Source organism: Macrobrachium rosenbergii, chromosome 2 (genome assembly GCF_040412425.1).
Source record: "Macrobrachium rosenbergii isolate ZJJX-2024 chromosome 2, ASM4041242v1, whole genome shotgun sequence".
NCBI lineage: Eukaryota > Metazoa > Arthropoda > Malacostraca > Decapoda > Palaemonidae > Macrobrachium > Macrobrachium rosenbergii.
Window position 1 is genome coordinate 16,702,117 of NC_089742.1, and position 18,551 is coordinate 16,720,667.

The 18,551-nt window shown below is 37.2% G+C and overlaps 2 protein-coding genes across 2 annotated transcripts in view; one reads left to right on the forward strand and one right to left on the reverse strand.

Moving 5' to 3' along the window:
- Positions 1-6,147: 6,147 nt before the first annotated feature.
- Positions 6,148-10,123, forward strand: LOC136843919 (uncharacterized). The gene is made up of 2 exons (XM_067112845.1): positions 6,148-6,353; positions 7,901-10,123. The coding sequence occupies exons 1-2, from the start codon at positions 6,180-6,182 to the stop codon at positions 9,731-9,733; spliced, it is 2,007 nt and encodes a 668-aa protein (XP_066968946.1). The 5' UTR covers positions 6,148-6,179; the 3' UTR covers positions 9,734-10,123.
- Positions 10,124-13,386: 3,263 nt separating this feature from the next.
- The window catches only part of LOC136843915 (coiled-coil domain-containing protein 18-like), a 30,298-nt gene continuing 25,133 nt past the window's right edge, over positions 13,387-18,551 (reverse strand). Inside the window, exons 2-3 of the mRNA XM_067112830.1 lie at positions 18,173-18,485; positions 13,387-16,146 (exon numbers count right to left, since the gene is read on the reverse strand). Of these exons, the coding sequence (XP_066968931.1) occupies positions 14,200-16,146; positions 18,173-18,485 (2,260 nt within the window). The 3' untranslated portion in view covers positions 13,387-14,199. The remainder of the gene's footprint in view (positions 16,147-18,172; positions 18,486-18,551) is intronic.

An 18,551-nucleotide genomic window follows, 5' to 3' on the forward strand; every position in this document is an offset into this window, starting at 1 on the left:
GGAGAAACAAGAAGAGGCAGAAAGACAGGAGAAGGAGAAAGAAAGATAGCCCAGGAGAAATGAAAAGAGGTAGAAAGACAGAAGGAGAAACAAAGACAGGAGAGGGAGAAAGAAAGAGCTCATCAGCTTGCAATGGCAGCTCATGACAGGAGCAATACACCAACATCCTCTCCTCACTCAACCCTCAGCAGTATGGGCATCCTCATAAGAAAATGGGATGAAGCCAAGCCTGAAGCCTGGCTCGACCATATTGGAAAGGTCCTGGCGACCTATCAGTCCCCTACTAAAGAAGTGTCTCTGATCCTAGGAAAACACCTTGAAGGAATGGTTGCCATTGCATTTAATGCTCTCCCCCCTAAGGATCAAGGAAATGTTGACCTTGTCCGCCTAGCCATTATAAAAACTTTTGAAATAACTCCCGACAGCTGGAGGAAAGGTGGAGAAATAAGCTCAAGGAATTAGGCCAAATTGATCTGATTGGATCTTCAGAAAGACCCAGGCCTTAAAAAAATGGCTAGAATCTCTGAAAGCCACTAGTGTGGAGGATGTTCTCGAACTCTTCCAGCTCGAGGACTTCTTACTTCATGCCCCGCCAGCTCTTGCCACTAATCAATGCGATAAGGCACCTAAGGCAGTGGTCGAGTGCTGCCGTTGGGCTGACATAATGGATATGCATCATCCCCATCTTAGTTCCCATGGACAGAAATTATATCCCTCCTCACCTGCTTCATCCAACTCCCAGCAACCTCACAAGAATGGGCACCCCCATAAGAAACCTGTGTGTGGATACTGTAAGAGAATGGGCACCCTACTGAACAGTGTCGCTTGAAGGCTGAGAATCACCCAGAAGCCCCCTCTACGTCCTCAAACAGGATAACACCCCAATGAGACACAACTGGGTCATGGATGAAGGGTAAAAGGCCTGTTCCCTCCTATGCGACAGTACCAGGTCAAGATTATAGCTGGACTTATTGCTCCGCTTGTAAAGTCTACGGGCACTCCACCCAATGGGCAAAATTCCCTAATAATAATAAATCAAGTACTCCAGCCCTTGCCTTGGTAGTCACTGACCCAGCATCCTTAGGTCCTCCAGACCAGGGTCCCATTTAAGTGGCACTTCCCTGAGGTAGGTGCCCCGCTAGCCAGGTCAAGGTATTTATTGATTCTGGTGCACAAATGTCCCTCATAAGGGAAGACAAAGTTCCCCGTGGAGCTACCATTAACAGACGTAAGCTTATCACGATTGAAGGTATCAATCACTTTAGGATGGTACTTCCTACTGTCACATTGAGGATCACGAGGCCTCATAGATCTGAAATCTGAGACCTCACAGTCTCTTCATTAGGCATGAGTAAGCCTCAAATGCCTGCATTTGTTCCACTGCCAGTGCCACCTGAGTACAATATGCAGTGGCCCCCTCCATCAAGATTGATTCCCGATCCCATTCCAGTGCCCAGCTCTGTCCCAGTGCCAGTACCAGGGCCCTGAATAGATTCCCCTCCAGGAGATCCCATACTTGTTGCACAATATCTGTCAGAGTCACCTCTGTGCACTGACCAGTGCCATGCTCCGTCCGTCCTGAACGATGGGCAAATTCCAAATCAAATAATTAGTGCCTGACCCTGCCTTAGTGCCCAGTGCCAGAGCTTGGCCTTGATCTCCATTCCAGAGATCCCAGTCCAGGTCCCCTCTCTTCTCCTGGCTTGGCCCCACTACCGATGCCGGTAAGAGAGACGGATTCTTCCGACAACACCGGAAGCTCACCCAAAGGTGTGGCCTCGCAACCCATGCCTGAGCTGGTCAATCTTACCTGCGAGCCTCTCATGCCCCCCATGACCACTTCAGCTCCGGCTCAGTCCAGAGCAGACACAACAGTGAGTAAGGATTCTCCCATGTCTCAATTGGTTGATGAACTCAAGGAACTGTGATGGATCGTGGTAGAGCTTGTAAAGATGGTGCCTGTGTCATCCGTCAAAGAAGTTGACACAGGTGGCACTTAAATACCCTCCCTGGTCTCGGTTCCACTGATTCCCCGACCAAGACAAACCATCAAAGTAAGAGAGGTCTGTGGAGAAAATACCACGGAAATGGATAATTCCAGGTAGCTTAGAGAGAGCCCCCCAGCTCTTCTGGCACCCGTGCCAAAATGGCACAGTGCCATCAATTTATCCTACAAAGATTCTGGCACCTCCATCCAGAAGAGAATGTCAGGGTCCTTCACCTATTTATTTCCCTTATAACTCTATCCCTTATTCTTTCCCTTTAACATTTCCCTTCCTTACTTTTGATTGTTGCTCACATTTATTTCTAGCAGCAAGTCTTTATTCTGCATTAACGTAAATGTCAGTGTTGGTTTGCCTCTTCAAATTAATTGCTACTTAGAAGTTTAATTTGAATTATAAGGCACCGAAGGGAAATAAGAGAGAAGTAAAGTAAAGCCTTTAAGTAAGTTTGCTTGCTGGTAATAATTCTCACCCAATCTAGGGTGTGAATGCTAACTTGGTTGGGGAGGGGCAATGGATGGGACCCCTTTTCCAAGCCACCAGTGTCCGTTTTTACATCTATAACGTAGCGGAGAAAGAAATAAATTTAATTTCAATAGTTTTAATTACTAGAACTGTAGGTTTCCACTCGCCCCTTCATACACTCTCTCCCTCATTCCCCAAAATGGTTAAGCCTACAACTTCTCTCTATTTAAAATGACTGCCTAAGGCCTTGTTCTGAGGTGATCATCGTATCTTCTTGGCATGAAGCAGCGACAAGGGAGGAGCCAAAAAAAAGAAAGTAGCGTCCTGTTAACCCTCCACAAGGATGACTGATGCCTTGCGGTTATTATAGATAACGTGACAAAGATTGACCTTTGCACCATCTGCAAAGATGAGGCAGCTTAATCTCCGAAGGTTATTTATAGACAATGCAATGGAAATTGAGAGAGAGAAGTGCTCAGAACACCACCAGGGACAGATGTTCTTAACCTTGCCTGACCCTCGATCTTCTCATGTGGCATTTCCTTAAATTCCCTCCTCCATTGCCAGTGCCCTATCAAACGAGGACACCATCAGCTTGACGAAAGTAATATACCGGAATAAAGTTTCTTAGTCAGTCACGATTCCTGTTATTTCTCTGTCTGATTTTTCATTTATTTTCTATTGTCCTATCACCTTCAGTAATTTGTGTTGTAGCATTCAGTGTTAATGTAATTATACATTTAGTGTTGAACTGATTTATTTGGCACCATCTGTGCTTTTCAATCAGTTCCCTTTGAGCGTCTTAATATTCTTGCAAGTAACCATCTTGCATATATATTGCAGATAGGCCTCGACTGTGGACATTCGGCTCTATCCATGTGCAGTCCCCCTTCTACCCCCACTGCGATGTTTCCTGTTATGAAGACATCATCGGCGAAGAATATTTATTCTATGTAGGATTCATTCATTTAGCAGGCCCTTATTATTACCTGCCCAGTAATTCGTCATTCCTCTCATCTGTGTTTGTTATGTAAATATAGTTAGTTAAGAGAACCCTTGGGTTTACGTAATTTTCTCTCACATGAAGAAGGGCCTAAGCCACAGACTTTCCCTTGCTTGTCTATGAAGTTGTCCTAATATTGAGTCAGATTTGTAACAAATACAGTAGATTTCTTGATAAGGTAAGAACTCCCTGCGTTCATCCGTTGCCGCCCAGAATCAAGTAAGTATCCTCGGATATTCATAGATATATATATATATATATATATATATATATATATATATATATATATATATATATATATATATATATATATATATATATATATATATATATATAAATTTCTGACTCACGTCGGGATCGAACCCAGGTCTCTCAGGTGGAAAAGCAAGGGCGTTATCCACTAGGCCATACAAGTCTAAAAGAAGTTGGAACCTGAGAGCAACTGCACCCAAGAATTACCTGGGCAAGCTAACTGCTTGCATACCAGCGAGTTTTCCCCAACTTCCCGACTCAGCAATGACCCAATAGACAGCATTTCATTCGAATTATCCCTTCTGAGTGAATAAGATAGAAATCATCAACACACAATCACGTGTGGAACAGAAATAAATTTCTGACTCACGTTGGGATCGAACCCAGGTCTCTCAGGTGGAAAGCAAGGGGTTATCCACTAGGCCATGCAAGTCTAAAAGAAGTTGGAACCTGAGAGCAACTGCACCCAAGGAATTTCCTGGGCAAGCTAACTGTTTGCATACCAGCGAGTTTTCCCCAACTTCCCGACTCAGCAATGACCCAATAGACAGCATTTCATTCGAATTATCCCTTCTGAGTGAATAAGATAGAAATCATCAACACACAATCACGTGTGGAACAGAAATAAATTTCTGACTCACGTCGGGATCGAACCCAGGTCTCTCAGGTGGAAAGCAAGGGCGTTATCCACTAGGCCATACAAGTCTAAAAGAAGTTGGAACCTGAGAGCAACTGCACCCAAGAATTACCTGGGCAAGCTAACTGCTTGCATACCAGCGAGTTTTCCCCCAACTTCCCGACTCAGCAATGACCCAATAGACAGCATTTCATTCGAATTATCCCTTCTGGAGTGAATAAGATAGAAATCATCAACACACAATCACGTGTGGAACAGAAAATAAATTTCTGACTCATGTCGGGATCGAACCCAGGTCTCTCAGGTGGAAAGCAAGGGCGTTATCCACTAGGCCATACAAGTCTAAAAGAGGTTGGAACCTGAGCAACTGCACCCAAGAATTACCTGGGCAAGCTAACTGCTTGCATACCAACGAGTTTTCCCAACTTCCCGACTCAGCAATGACCCAATAGACAGCATTTCATTCGAATTATCCCTTCTGAGTGAATAAGATAGAAATCATCAACACACAATCACATGTGGAACAGAAATAAATTTCTGACTCACGTCGGGGATCGAACCCAGGTCTCTCAGGTGGAAAGCAAGGGCGTTATCCACTAGGCCATACAAGTCTAAAAGAAGTTGGAACCTGAGAGCAACTGCACCCAAGGAATTACCTGGGCAAGCTAACTGCTTGCATACCAGCGAGTTTTCCCCAATTTCCCGACTCATTCACTCAGAAGGGATAATTCGAATGAAATGCTGTCTATTGGGTCATTGCTGAGTCGGGAAGTTGGGAAAACTCGCTGGTATGCAAGCAATTAGCTTGCCCAGGTAATTCCTGAGTGCAGTTGCTCTCAGGTTCCAACTTCTTTTAGACTTGTATGGCCTAGAGATAACGCCCTTGCTTTCCACCTGAGAGACCTTGCCGATCCAGTGACGTGTGTCAGAAATTTATTTCTGTTCAACACGATTGTGTGTTGATGATTTCTATATATATATATATATATATATATATACATATATATATATATATATATATATATATATATATATATATATATATATATATATATATATATATATATATATATATATATATATATATATATATATATATATATATATATATATATATATATATATATATATATATATATATATATATATATATATATATATATATATATATATATATATATATATATATATATATATATATATATATATATATATATATATACATATATACATATGTGTGTGTGTTTCTGTTTACATTCTTTTTAGTTTTCGTTTATCTCTTGCCATGGTAGGTCCAACCCCAGCGTTCCTCAAATATTTCTTAACTTTGTAATATTTTTGTATCTTTTTTGTATTTTTATCTGAACTTTTAAACAACAAACGTGCTTTTAATTTTCAGTGTAACTTTGCTAGTCTTGAGTGTACTTTTACGTATGTGTGAAGATTTGGTTTCATTTTAATTAGTGTATAAACGATTTTTAGATAACCAGCGAATTCATTGGTCGTTATTTATTGTACAGAACCCTGATGATGCATTCAGCTGAATGCGAAACGCGTCCAAATAAATTATAGTACGTCGCCATGTTTGTTCCTGCTCCTGCTCCCTGTATATTTTATCACCTTGGCTGATTCGCCTGCCTTCTCCTTTCATCATATATATATATATATATATATATATATATATATATATATATATATATATATATATATATATATATATATATATATATATATACATATGAGTGTTTGTGCATATAAAGTTTGCAAAGTATAGATGTATAAGTATTTATGTTTCACTTCGACACTAAACTTGTATTTTATGATTATTTTTTTCAGTGGCATGATGAAAACACTTGTGAGTTTTGTTCTGTGTGCATCGTCTTCCGTTCTTATCTTTGCCTATCCTAAAGAAGGATATTTTATATCTCCGGACGTTGCAGGATGTGAACTTCAAGATGATGTCCTTGTTTGCGACTTCAGAAATAAAGGAAAGGTATGAAATCGCTTTAGAAGCCGTATTGTTGTGGAATGTTCACCATGGACACTAAGCACACATTAAATGCTATGTTTTGTATTTGTACATCTTTCTAGTTGTGTCTTCAGTTTCATGAAAAAAAAATAGCTTACTACCATGAATAAATTCTCATTTTATTTCCATAAATAGTACTGGAAATGGATAAATATTCCCATCAATTATTCCATGTTAATATTCAACAGGAGATATTCAAGTAAAAACGGAAATACAGTACAACTAAAATGAGTTATTTTTTACTTCAATAAATGTGATATTTCTGTATATTTTGATTACCTCTTGAAAAGGACATAGTCTTTGTTCACCTACTGTGGGATAAGATATCGGAGAAATCTTATGTAGGGATGTATCTTAGAGATTTTTATTGCTTTATTATTGTGGCATTAAGAGAGAGAGAGAGAGAGAGAGAGAGAGAGAGAGAGAGAGAGAGAGAGAGAGAGAGAGAGAGAGAGAGAGGGAAGGAAAGTCATACATAGTATTTTAAGTTATTATTTATCGTCTCCATTCAGCCAGTGTTACTTTGAATATACACTGTTTTTGAGATGTCATGATGTATAAAAAATTTTAATTTGAAATACTCTTTTGAAATAAAATAAATAACACAAGATGGCGTTTTGATTTTTATTAGCACTGAGTAAATTCACTTGTTTGAACTGTAAACTGATTGTTTGTAAACTCATAAGACACTGAATATGTTATAAATGTAATTCATCGGTACATCTTCTAGTGTTAAAGTAAATGTTTTGAGAAATGTAATCAAAATTTCGATGGTCACCAGTTTTCATTTTACATGGAGAAATTTACGGCGCGGTTGGCCATATTTTCTGCTAACACGTTGGTCAGTGATGACGGAAAGAATACCTTGGAGTTGTAAAAATTCTAATTTCTTCATGTTTCAAATGTCCTGAGTTTCAGTTTATTATGGAGCACTTAATGACAGAAGTAGGTTAAATGATTCAAGAACTACCGCAAAATTTAGAGAGTTCGGGATTCCAGAGATAAAGGACATGAAAGATAGAGCAAACTGGTTATATTTGAGCGTAAAAAGACCTTAAATAAAAATACTTTTGAGAACAATGCTCTTTGAAATAGCAGTAAAAGAAGCATAAGATTAGGGGAAGAAAGACAAAAAGTTTAAAGTTTAAAGAAAGCCATCGAGTTCCCTCACCAAAGAGATTAGCGCACGTAAAGCATCTTCATTCATGAAAATAATTTTTTTTATAAGGTGGATACGTCGCACAAATCTAAAAGAACTACTCCGATATAAACTTGCGAAAACGCATTAAGTAATCAAAACTAAGAAAATAAATGAAGCATATATATATATATATATATATATATATATATATATATATATATATATATATATATATATATATATATATATATATATATATATATATATATATATATATATATATATATATATATATATATATATATATATATATATATATATATATATATAATTGATTGCCAATGATAAAAACTTTGATTATTTCTTGCAGTCTTACGTTCACTACGAAGATCCTGCTAATTCTTCCATCACGTGTACTGCAATATTCAACGCCCACGAAGTCCTACTTAGGATACCTTTGTGTGAGAACCTAGAATTACACAATATTACCAAGATTGATGATGTCCAAGAAGAGCTGATTCCATATCACTCAGGTTGCTATGGTAAATGTGAAAAAGGTGGTAAATTGTCCACTTATAACTCAGACCTGGCGATAATACCCTTTGGATTAAGAGAATTATATATAAAAGATTCAACGGTTGACTTTCTTGGCCCATACGTAGCCAGAGAATATGCTATTCATCACTCCCATGTTAAAACACTCAATATAACAGGATACACAGGTAGTGGACAATCTGGCTTGATTTATAATTCAACTATTGATGACTTAGTAAGTCTGAAAATAGATCCTAATTATACGGTATTTATTCAGAATTCTCAAATTGATCATATTTACCAAAGAGCTGTTCTTGTCCAAGGGGGTAATCTAATTTTAGACAATACTTCAGTTATGTTAGTTCATAATGGCAGCGTTTTGCTAACTGCAAGTTCCACTATAGAGCTTAACAGATTTGAAGGTAGTTTGGGCTTGAAAACACTGCCGCATAAGGATTACTTTACGGAATTTTTTTCTTGGAACAGTCATCATAATACCCCTTCTGCAAACCAAGAGCATGCGGTAAATGTTTATTTTAAGGCCTTCGTATCTTTCCTTGTCCTTTTCATTATTATGGTATTACTTTTTCTTCTTCAAGTCGTTGTCAAAAGAAGAATGATAATACATACCATTTCTTCAACCTTCACTGATCCCCACACAGTAATGGTTCCTCATAGACAGATCGTCAGTCACACTGTTCCGTTGCTTCCAGACAACACTGACAAAAGTCAGTGTTCCTCTGACGTGGTTGATGACTTCGAAGACGAGCTTTTGAAATTATACGACATCACGAAAGCTCTTTACCTTGAAGATATGGATGATATCAAATCAGAAATGCAGGCAGCTCTCGATACTCGCAATAAAGAAGAATTTGATGAGTTCGTGATGGAAAATATAAAACTCCTAGAGTTGAGAGACTTGCAGAGCAAGAGGAGAAGTAAAGCTGACAAGCATACAGCTCTGATGGAACGCGTAAACCATACCATAAGGCAGTTAATTGAAAAGCAATACCATAACCATTCATTCAGCCTTCAGAATTGTGGGAATGACTTAAAACTGAAATACAAAGATATAATAGTCGAATGTAACAACAGATTAGTGGAAGATTTGACAAAAATGATTAAAATGACTATCATCAAATGGGACGATGAACTTCAAGAGGAAAAGAACAAGTCGCCTGACTTGATATATTTTGTCCGAAATCTACTTTCAAAGTCACTGGAGTCGGTGAATCAACTGGCTGAAAAGTTAGAGCGATTCATCCTACAATGCAATGAAGAACACGAGATAATACTCAGTGATTTAGAAACAAGCTACAAAGCAAAAGTCGGGGCCATAAACGCGTGCGCCGAGGAGAGATCCGATCTCGTTAAAAGAACTGAAGAAGAAGACGCTGAAGTTTACGGTCGTGATAAAGCTCTTAGACTGTCGCTAATACAAGAAGAAATATCTTTTGCATCACGAGAACTACGTCAGAAAGAAGCTCTATTAGAATTTTCCCAGGTAAATCAGAAGAGTGTCCTTCAGGAGAAGATCATTAATCACCAGACAGACAATATCAAGCATCTGGAGAGGATAATAATGACGCTGTCCGACATCAGAAGCTGCTACGTCCTTTCTGCCGGGTCATCACAGCATACAAGTATCATTCAGGAAAGGCGACTGTGATCAGCAGTAATAAGGGAAAGAATTGTCGGGTCGCACGCAATATGTTCCAACATAAGATAGATCAAATAATATATTATGTGAGAATTCCTTTGAAGTCGATGTTCATTGCTCATTGTAACAAATCATTATTTTGTGATAATTTGTTCAGTAAATTCATAATTACTAGTTGTATTAAGATATAGAAATAATGACATTCTTACTGGTGAAAGAATTAAGGGAAATGGAAATTTACATTTATTTTTATTTTTTTTTTTACCAAATTTCTACACTATATACAGTAAGCAAATAATAATCCTAATGTATCACAGAAACTTTACTTCTGAAAAATTATGTACTTTATGTTTGTACATAAGCGAATAATAACATTTCCAATAGGTAATTTTAATGAAATTCATGAGAATACTTCTGCTCCTTAAGGCTAATATTGATGTTAATGATTGACTGACGACAGGAATAATGAGAATCTTGAATAGATTAGACAATATCATTATAAAAATATTATCACTGAAAACTGGGGGACAAAACTGGAAAAAGGTATCAACAATATCTGGCAACATATCGGAGGTCCTTTAAAAAGATAAGGTAAAAATTAATTTATCTCTCTCTCTCTCTCTCTCTCTCTCTCTCTCTCTCTCTCTCTCTCTCTCTCTTTATATATATATTCACCATGCTCCATCATCATTTGAATGGGGTAATTACAAAAAAGAATTATCCTTAGGCATGTTAGCAAGTCTTTGGATGGAGGTAGCTATTAAATACAATATCATCTCTGTAAGTAAGCAGAGACTTAACAGGTTTTTAACTACCCCGTCCGAGATACGAACCTGTCGCTATCTATAACAGGTTGACAACTGAAGATTCCCTCTTTTGCTCTTCCAAGCTGACGAAAAGACTTAATCTTCATTTTGTATTCTAAAGTGTACGCAAATAATCACTTGAAAAGTATAACGTATTGAAGATTTATTATATTTTCATTTGCGTGGCCATTTCCACCAAATCAACCAGGATCATTCTCAACAGAGACAAAGTATAAAACCCGCATGGCATGAGACGATGACACTTTTGTTAATCAGCCCTCGAATGGGAATAACAAATCACTAAATTGAGCAACCCAGTGAATGCATCAATGGTCGGGTTGGAATGTGACAAGCAAAGGCGAGGTGTTGCCCTGTATAGTTACGTAGGTATGTTTCTATATCGGGTTGGATCTCTGGAATTTGGCTGGACGGATGCAACATTGAACCTGAGAAGGAGATAGGAGTTTTTTTTTATAAATTACAATATCTTTCTCCTGGGCTACCAGCTGGATAGATGCTGACGTTTACTATTCTTTTTAGTCTTTCATATTCAATGTAGACCGTTTTCTTTTCGTTGAGCTCGAATATTATTTTGCTGTCGTTGCTATCGTTGTCATAATTTCTCGGATCATATTAACTTCCTTATGACGCTCACAAAAATACTGTTGGTAGAGTAGTTGTCGATGAGCTGCTGGGCTGCTGCCCCAAGCTCCTTATGGGCACTGGCCATACAGCTGCTGGAGGTCTGGTAGGTGCAGGAGGGCTCTCCAGCACCGGTGAGATAATGCCTAGATTTGGTGGCCTTTGGTGGTCTGTGGTGTCAGTATATTCCTTGTAAAAGTTCAAGAGGACGTCTAGGAAGAGAATTTTGTTATTAATAGACCAAATCTAGCTTCGGATGTGTCTTTGAGCCACTGTAATTTGTTTGTCTTGGCTCTGCAGTGTCTTCAGTATACCCGTAGTTGACGCTAAGTGCGTTCAATTCCTTGGTGGTCTCCCCTTCGCTACAGCTCAAGAAAAATTTGCCAAGAGCACCCTAAGGAGAAAGCCCATTGCAAGGTCATAAATCCACAGGTACATCATGATCATCGGACATCTGGAAGTGGCCTCCTTGGTAAAGATGCCAAATAGAATCTGAAGGATCTTCTTCAGGATGTTGATAGAATGGGTGGAGCGGTACTCATGCACCTTTTTCAGGTTGTAATTGATAGTCCGGTCTATGGGAGTGCTCATGAAGGCGATGGTGCCCATGGAATTATTGTTACAGACAAGTTCAAGGAACTCAGCGGAAGAGGTGAAGCTACAGATGGATGCGTTGAATAACGCAAGTGTATGTGCCCATGTTTTTGCCAAATGATAAGGGCAGGTAGAAAATGGGAGAATTTTAAGCCAAAGTGGATTTGAAGCGATGTGGTTTTCATGTTCTCATATAAATAGCCAAGATGGAAGTTGCCCACCATTTTAGGAACTGCTATGCGATTCAGAGCTGATGAAACAGTTTTTCAGCAACACCTTTTTATCAAAGCATCGGATAAGGTTAAAGTTAGCAAGTGCATATTAACATCCTACCTAATTTTTGCAAGCATTATTTAGTACCTAAGTTCAATAGTTTTGATATTTATAGAGTCAAATGAAGTCGCTGATACCGACCCCAAGAAAATCACAAACAAAGATCCTAAACCATTCGTGACGTAAACATAATTTGACGTCATGAGGCTCCACCCATCCACCTGGCAGGTGGTGAATGGATCTAGTTACACAGTCTAGGCTTTAACAAATTCGATAATGGCCAGCAGTATATGGAATTGTCCCCGTGGTTGCAAGACTGCATTTGTCCTACAGCTTTACACTTTGTATACAAGCGAGAAGGCCAGTGGCAAGATTTACTATAGTGTGAATAGGTAATTATTTCTACAGTGGGTAATAGTTACTTGACCACCCCAGAGGCTGTTACACATTCCCATCATTTTAAGGAGTACTGGAAGTCGGACAATATCCATGAGAGCGTGGAACCAGTCATCACTGACATTGGTAGCGACGATGAGAACGGGGATGATGACCTCTTTCTCGAGTGACAATGAAGACATTTTGTAAATAAATTATGTATAGTGTTAGACGTTTTATTTGTACATCTAAAACATATTTATTAACACAATGATTATAACGATATGTTCCTTATTCAAACTGATTTTAATATATTTTCCTTTCCATGCATATCAGTATAAATCGTGTTACATTTGATTGATATTAAACAGGTAAATAATAGCTTGCCCTCAAAATCTTGACTCCTACCATTACCTTTTATTTGCAGCGAGTATACGAGGGCTGTTTAGGGTGCTGTATGATATGAATATAAAAACAAAGAAAGATAGCAATGGGTTACATTAACTGAAATAAAACAATGGCGTTGACTTTTACACCTCTAACAATTGAGGGAAATGAGGTATCATTGCTTCACATTTGAATTCTACTTCTAGTGACCGCTCCTGGCTTGCTGCAAATAAAAGGTTATAGTGTCGAAACCCGATGTAAAACCAAACGCAGTGTCTTTTTCTATTCCCGCCCTAAATAGATGTAGATCTAATAAATGAATTACATACATTGAATTATTCGTAAAGAAGAAACAATACGAATATCAAGAAAATGGAAGAATTCCAAGCTAACAACTTAGTCCCAACAACTGCTGTGGAAGTTGCGATGAAACCTCCACAAAATAATAATAATAATAATAATAATAATAATAATAATAATAATAATAATAATAATAATAATAATAAAATTATTGAGAATGATAATGCAATCAAGGGGACGATGACAAATCCTGCTCGCCATCATTGATATCACTGAAGCCTAGGATGGGTATTAATATTAACTGGTGAATATGTCATCGGCAAGTGGGAAGAGCCACGGTGAAGAGACGTTTTCGCCATATGTAAACTTCTTTTGACTGTGGGTGGAGCCTCATGACGTCATAGGTTAACGTTACTATTGTGTTCAAAACCCTTACCTGCGCTTTTGATGGCTCTGGCATAGGAAACACACTTTTTACTCTGATGAGTACCAGAACCATTGAACTTAGATACTAAATAATACTTGCAAAAATTAGGTAGGGTTTTATAAAATATACACTTGCCAACTTTCACCTTTTTCCGATGCTTGTTAAAAAGGTGTTGCCGAAAAACCGTGTTTCAACGGCTCTGAATCCCTTAGTAAGTATATTTCATTCCCTTTCCAACCGTAGAGTCCTGCTGGTTTCAACAAAACTTATGAAAGGAAAGCTTTCACTTTTCTCGCCATTATCCCAAAATGTATGTCATCTTTTATGAAAGATCCACACCATGAAGGACTGATTAAAAAGTATTCGTTGATGGATTAATGATATCTGCAAAGGCAAGTAACAATGGATAAGACTGTTTTCATAGATTACGATGACATACTTATTTGATATCTAAGAAAGAAAGCCTACATTTAATATCGAGAGAATTAAAAGTTTTGATGCATGGCGAGTATTTACGTTAGGGACGTGCTATGAATTTTGCTAACGATAAAACATGAATTCATATAACAACTGTGGCTAAGCTATTTCTGCTAAACAATTTAGTTTAACAGAACATCCCTCTAATTCTTTTAAAAATAGATGTGTTACTCAAAGGGTTGAAAATACTAAATTCAAGCTTGCGCATACCTGTCCTCAAATAAGCTTCTTATTTTTTGTTTTCTAATTATTGGTTTTCCATGTAATAGAGATAAAACAGGGGAGGGCATCTGTTCATTGTTGTCAACGTCATCCAGTCCCAGGAAAACAGTTTTTACGCAAGCATTCAAAGATTCAACTGAAATATGAATCATGTTTTCAAGACTCTTCATGTAGTTCTTCTGAATTGTTAATATGACATCAAGGTGCAATAATTTCACTTGAGGTTCTGAATGTTTGCGTTCAGCCTTTTTTAATTCAAATTCAAGTTTAGCATCTAGTAATTGGCTTCTAATGCTATACAAGTTTTCTACTTCATCTACGTACTTCTTTGTCCATGTTAACTTGGATTCTAAATCTTTGGACATTTGCTTCAGCATGTGCTCCTTCTCTTCATTTATACTTGATTCTAAAATAGAATGGGTTCTTGACATCTCACTTTTTTGCTTTTCGATATCAGAAAGATACTTGTCATCTTGGTCACTAATTTGCCGGTCAAAATTCTGTTCTAAAACTGACTGGTGCAATGTAAGTAGACTTCCTAAAAGACTGAAAAGATTTTCCCCACTGCTTGGCATAGCAATAATTTCTCTGGCTAAATTCAAGATACGAGGCCAATTATTAAGATAGTCTTTAATGGCTGCGGTAATTTTTGTTATGAAATCCTTATTGAGTAGAACTTTATCGGCCCTTTCTTGCAATTTTGGTAAATCGTCATTCAGTCTTTCAGCGAACAACCAATGAGCATATCTTTCCTCTATCAGTTCTTTATTAAGGGTTTTTGTCTTTTCCAGGACATCTTTGATTCTATCCCAAAATAGCATCGTTGGATTGTTGAACTCTTCTTCATACTGTAATTCTAAATTTTCCATTTCAATAATTTTGGACTTTTCGAACTCCACTTTCTTCTGGTGCCACATCTGCATTAACTTTCCTAATTCTCTTTCACAGTTTGATGTAATTTGACTGCCATCATGCTGGTGCTTCATTGTTTCTGCTTTTAGTACTGATGTAAGCTTTTCGCTCGTTTCTTCAACAGTTTCTAGGATATGCTGAAACTGGTCCCTTTGTTTCTCCAGCAAAGACTGCGTTTTCTCAGCTTGAATTTCATGGGACACTTCGTGCTCCTGATATATCAACTGCTCTTTAAGGAAACTGTTATCTTTCCTGTAATCGTAAAGATCTGGATTTGATAACTGCCTGTCTATGTGATGAATCATTTTCCTTAAATATGTGACATAAGGAAGTGTCATACAGATTAAAATCAACAAAAGAATCAAACACACAATAAAACCAATAAAATAACTGTTGGATTCAGAACATATCTGGTTATTGTTTTCCTTTTGAATTTTCACAACTGTGCTGTCTTCAGAATCAGGGGTTGATGTGCCTACGTTGGTGTCTTGGAGCATAAAACTTGAATTCACAGGATAAAATTGTGTATTTACATTAGCTTTATCACGTTTTGTGAGTAAAAAGCAATTTCTATCAGTGATGTTGATGTCTGAATCTTTTTTAAACAGATAGTTCCCACTTAAATGTAAGATCTGAAAATTGTCTACAGATGTATTAAACAATACTATGCTTTGTAATTTGGAATGCGCCTTAGAAATACTGACACTTCTTATTCTAGAACTTACAAATATAACTGACTTCAGGTTAGAGTTAGCATTTAATGAAGCTAGTTCCGAATCCTTGATGGTGACGTAATTTACATTTGCAGGCAACTGGTCAATGGCTGATGTCACCAGTTCAAAGGATACGTCCTTTTCACAAAGCTCTTTAAATCCTGGTTGTAGCTGTACATTATTTGCCAGAATTAAGGAAATGTTGACACAGATATTGTCACGGAGTCTGAGTTCTCTCCCACCTTTAATAGTAATGCTGGCTATTTCAGCTGAAGCATTATGCAGGTGAATAACCTGTAAGTAAAGAAGCCAATTAAAATGCAAAAACGGAATTTATATATTGAAATTGGATTATAAAATTCCTAAAGAACCAAATGAACTTTTTTATGTAGTTCGTTATGAGCAAGCTCTAAACTTTTTTTTTTTTATGAACTTGGGTCAACTTTGCATAAGGACAAATGAATTTTTCGACAGCAAATCTGCCGAGTATCAGTTCGACAGATTTGCTGTATTCATACTTTTTCAAATACTACATGAATATCGTAAAAAGTTTGACGTAATATTGATGAGATATGTGATAACTCTTGCAGTAATCTAGATTTGATGTTGTAGTGTTTTGGCGAAACAATGGGACTCATGAACAATATATATTTTTTTTTTTTTACTTTTTAAAGAACAATGGAAGAGAATAAGTGCAAATTTAACTTAACATACGAGAAAATTAAAATGAAATCTCTATGAACTTCTTTCCTTGTGTAGCAACTGATCTGCAAGTCAATCAGAAAGAAAAATATTAAAGACCCTGTTACTTAGAGGGCATTTTTTTTCTCGGGGGAGGGGATGAGAGAAATGAAAGGCAAGGGTTTGGGACCCAGATAACAAAAGATGGATCAATGTGTCTTGGGTTTCATTTTTTCATGGTTATATATTGTTACTTATTTCCATGCTTTTCTTTGTTCCAAAGGAAATGCGCATAACATTTAGGATAATTTCTAAGTGTATATACATTTTATCACAGTTACCTTATCTTTTGCTTTTAGTTTCTTTCTTAAATATTTAATTCCTTTTTAAGATGTCTTCTAACTGTTACTTACGGTCGAATACATTATAAACTATGTTTCTTAGAAACTATTGAAAAGTCTGGATAATAGGACACAAAGACAGAGCTGTCCAAGTCTCTTAAAGTTTATAAAAGGATTCCTTGTTCTCCCTTTTGTTGTTAAGTAAAAAGAAAATATCACCTGAAAAGAAATAAAAAAATCTGATTGAATCCGAATTTCCTGAAAAATCCCTTTGTTGGTATGCACGGCTTCCTCTTCAGTTTTCTAAGCATGGATGAGTTATGAATGTAAGATATAAGTGATAGAAGTAAGATATCCTAGAACACCATTAAAAGTGACCGAAGTTCAAAATGATTCGAATACCGATATCTCTCCAAGACAAATTAGAAGCAACTTGCGGGCAAAAAAACATTAGTAGAAATGAGTGGTTTAATGAAAATTTCATCAATATGCTATTAAAAAAATATTGGATGGCAGAGAGAGAGAGAGAGAGAGAGAGAGAGAGAGAGAGAGAGACGTCTTGCAATCACTGAATTAGACGGCATTCTCTTCCAGATATTCAGACACGATCCATAATAATCAATAAAATTACTTTGGGTCTTGTCTGAATGTTTAGATGAGAAGCCAAATCAAATTCAGTGTCTTTAAGACACTCACTCTCTCTCTCTCTCTCTTCTCTCTCTCTCTCTCTCTCTCTCTCTGCCATCCAATATTTTTTTAATTGCCTTGATGATTTCGATCAAAAGCAACTTCAAGCAACAAGTTGAGGATAAATGAGGACAAAACTCCATTTTTTTGAAACGGTCACAGGTTTCAGTAAGATACTCCGTTATATGTGGGTAGAGTGCAGATGTTTGGGTGGAAATTTTTCTTCATGTCAGGCAGGCAAACTATTTTTGCAGACAATGCATTTTCGAACAGTTACTTTAGCGTCTAGTTTTAATGTACTCAGGGTTAAGTTTTTTTATTTGAATTCTCAGAATTTATCTTTTCTCATAAAACACCGGTTCATTCAAGCCAATAACAGAATCGGGTAACATCCTCTAGAACATATTCAAATACCTTATTGCTTTATAAATAAAAAAAAAAAGTTTATTTTACTTCATATCTTAGAGAATCGTGTTACTTTCTCAAGTGCACTATGGAGTGAGTCCTTTAAAATAAGAAAATTTTGCTGCTTACTTAGTGTCCTCTTCATTATACATTATTTTGGCAATAGGTTTTAAACTCTTTTTTTTTTTTATTTTTTTTTATCTTACCTCAGAAAAGTGGGTGTAATCGCAGACAAGAGAGAAATTCTCCTTTTTACAGAACGGTGAGTCTTCAGTTACATGTGAAGCGGCGATTGAAGACATGCCGATGTTGACAATCCTGTCCTTGATTGACGGCGAACTGGAACTTAGTGATGCAGTATTGTATAATTGTGATCCTATGCTCACAATTGAGTCTTTGAGTGGTTGAGGTCCTTTGCTTGTAAATGTCTCGAGAGCTGGTTCTCCTTTGAAAGCAACGCAAGAAGTTACCCAGACGGTTAGTAATGATGAAACTATCGACTTCGGGTACATCATTGATCTGAGGAGTAGATATATACATTAATAATAACTGTTATCTAAATTAGCGAAGTTTGTCTCTTAGTAG

Bases quoted from the DNA above. Each gene is read 5' to 3' on its own strand.
- LOC136843919 (XM_067112845.1), top strand. From the start codon at position 6,180: ATGATTATTTTTTTCAGTGGCATGATGAAAACACTTGTGAGTTTTGTT. The intron at 6,354-7,900 runs GTATGAAATCGC...TATTTCTTGCAG, and splicing joins ACTTCAGAAATAAAGGAAAG to TCTTACGTTCACTACGAAGA.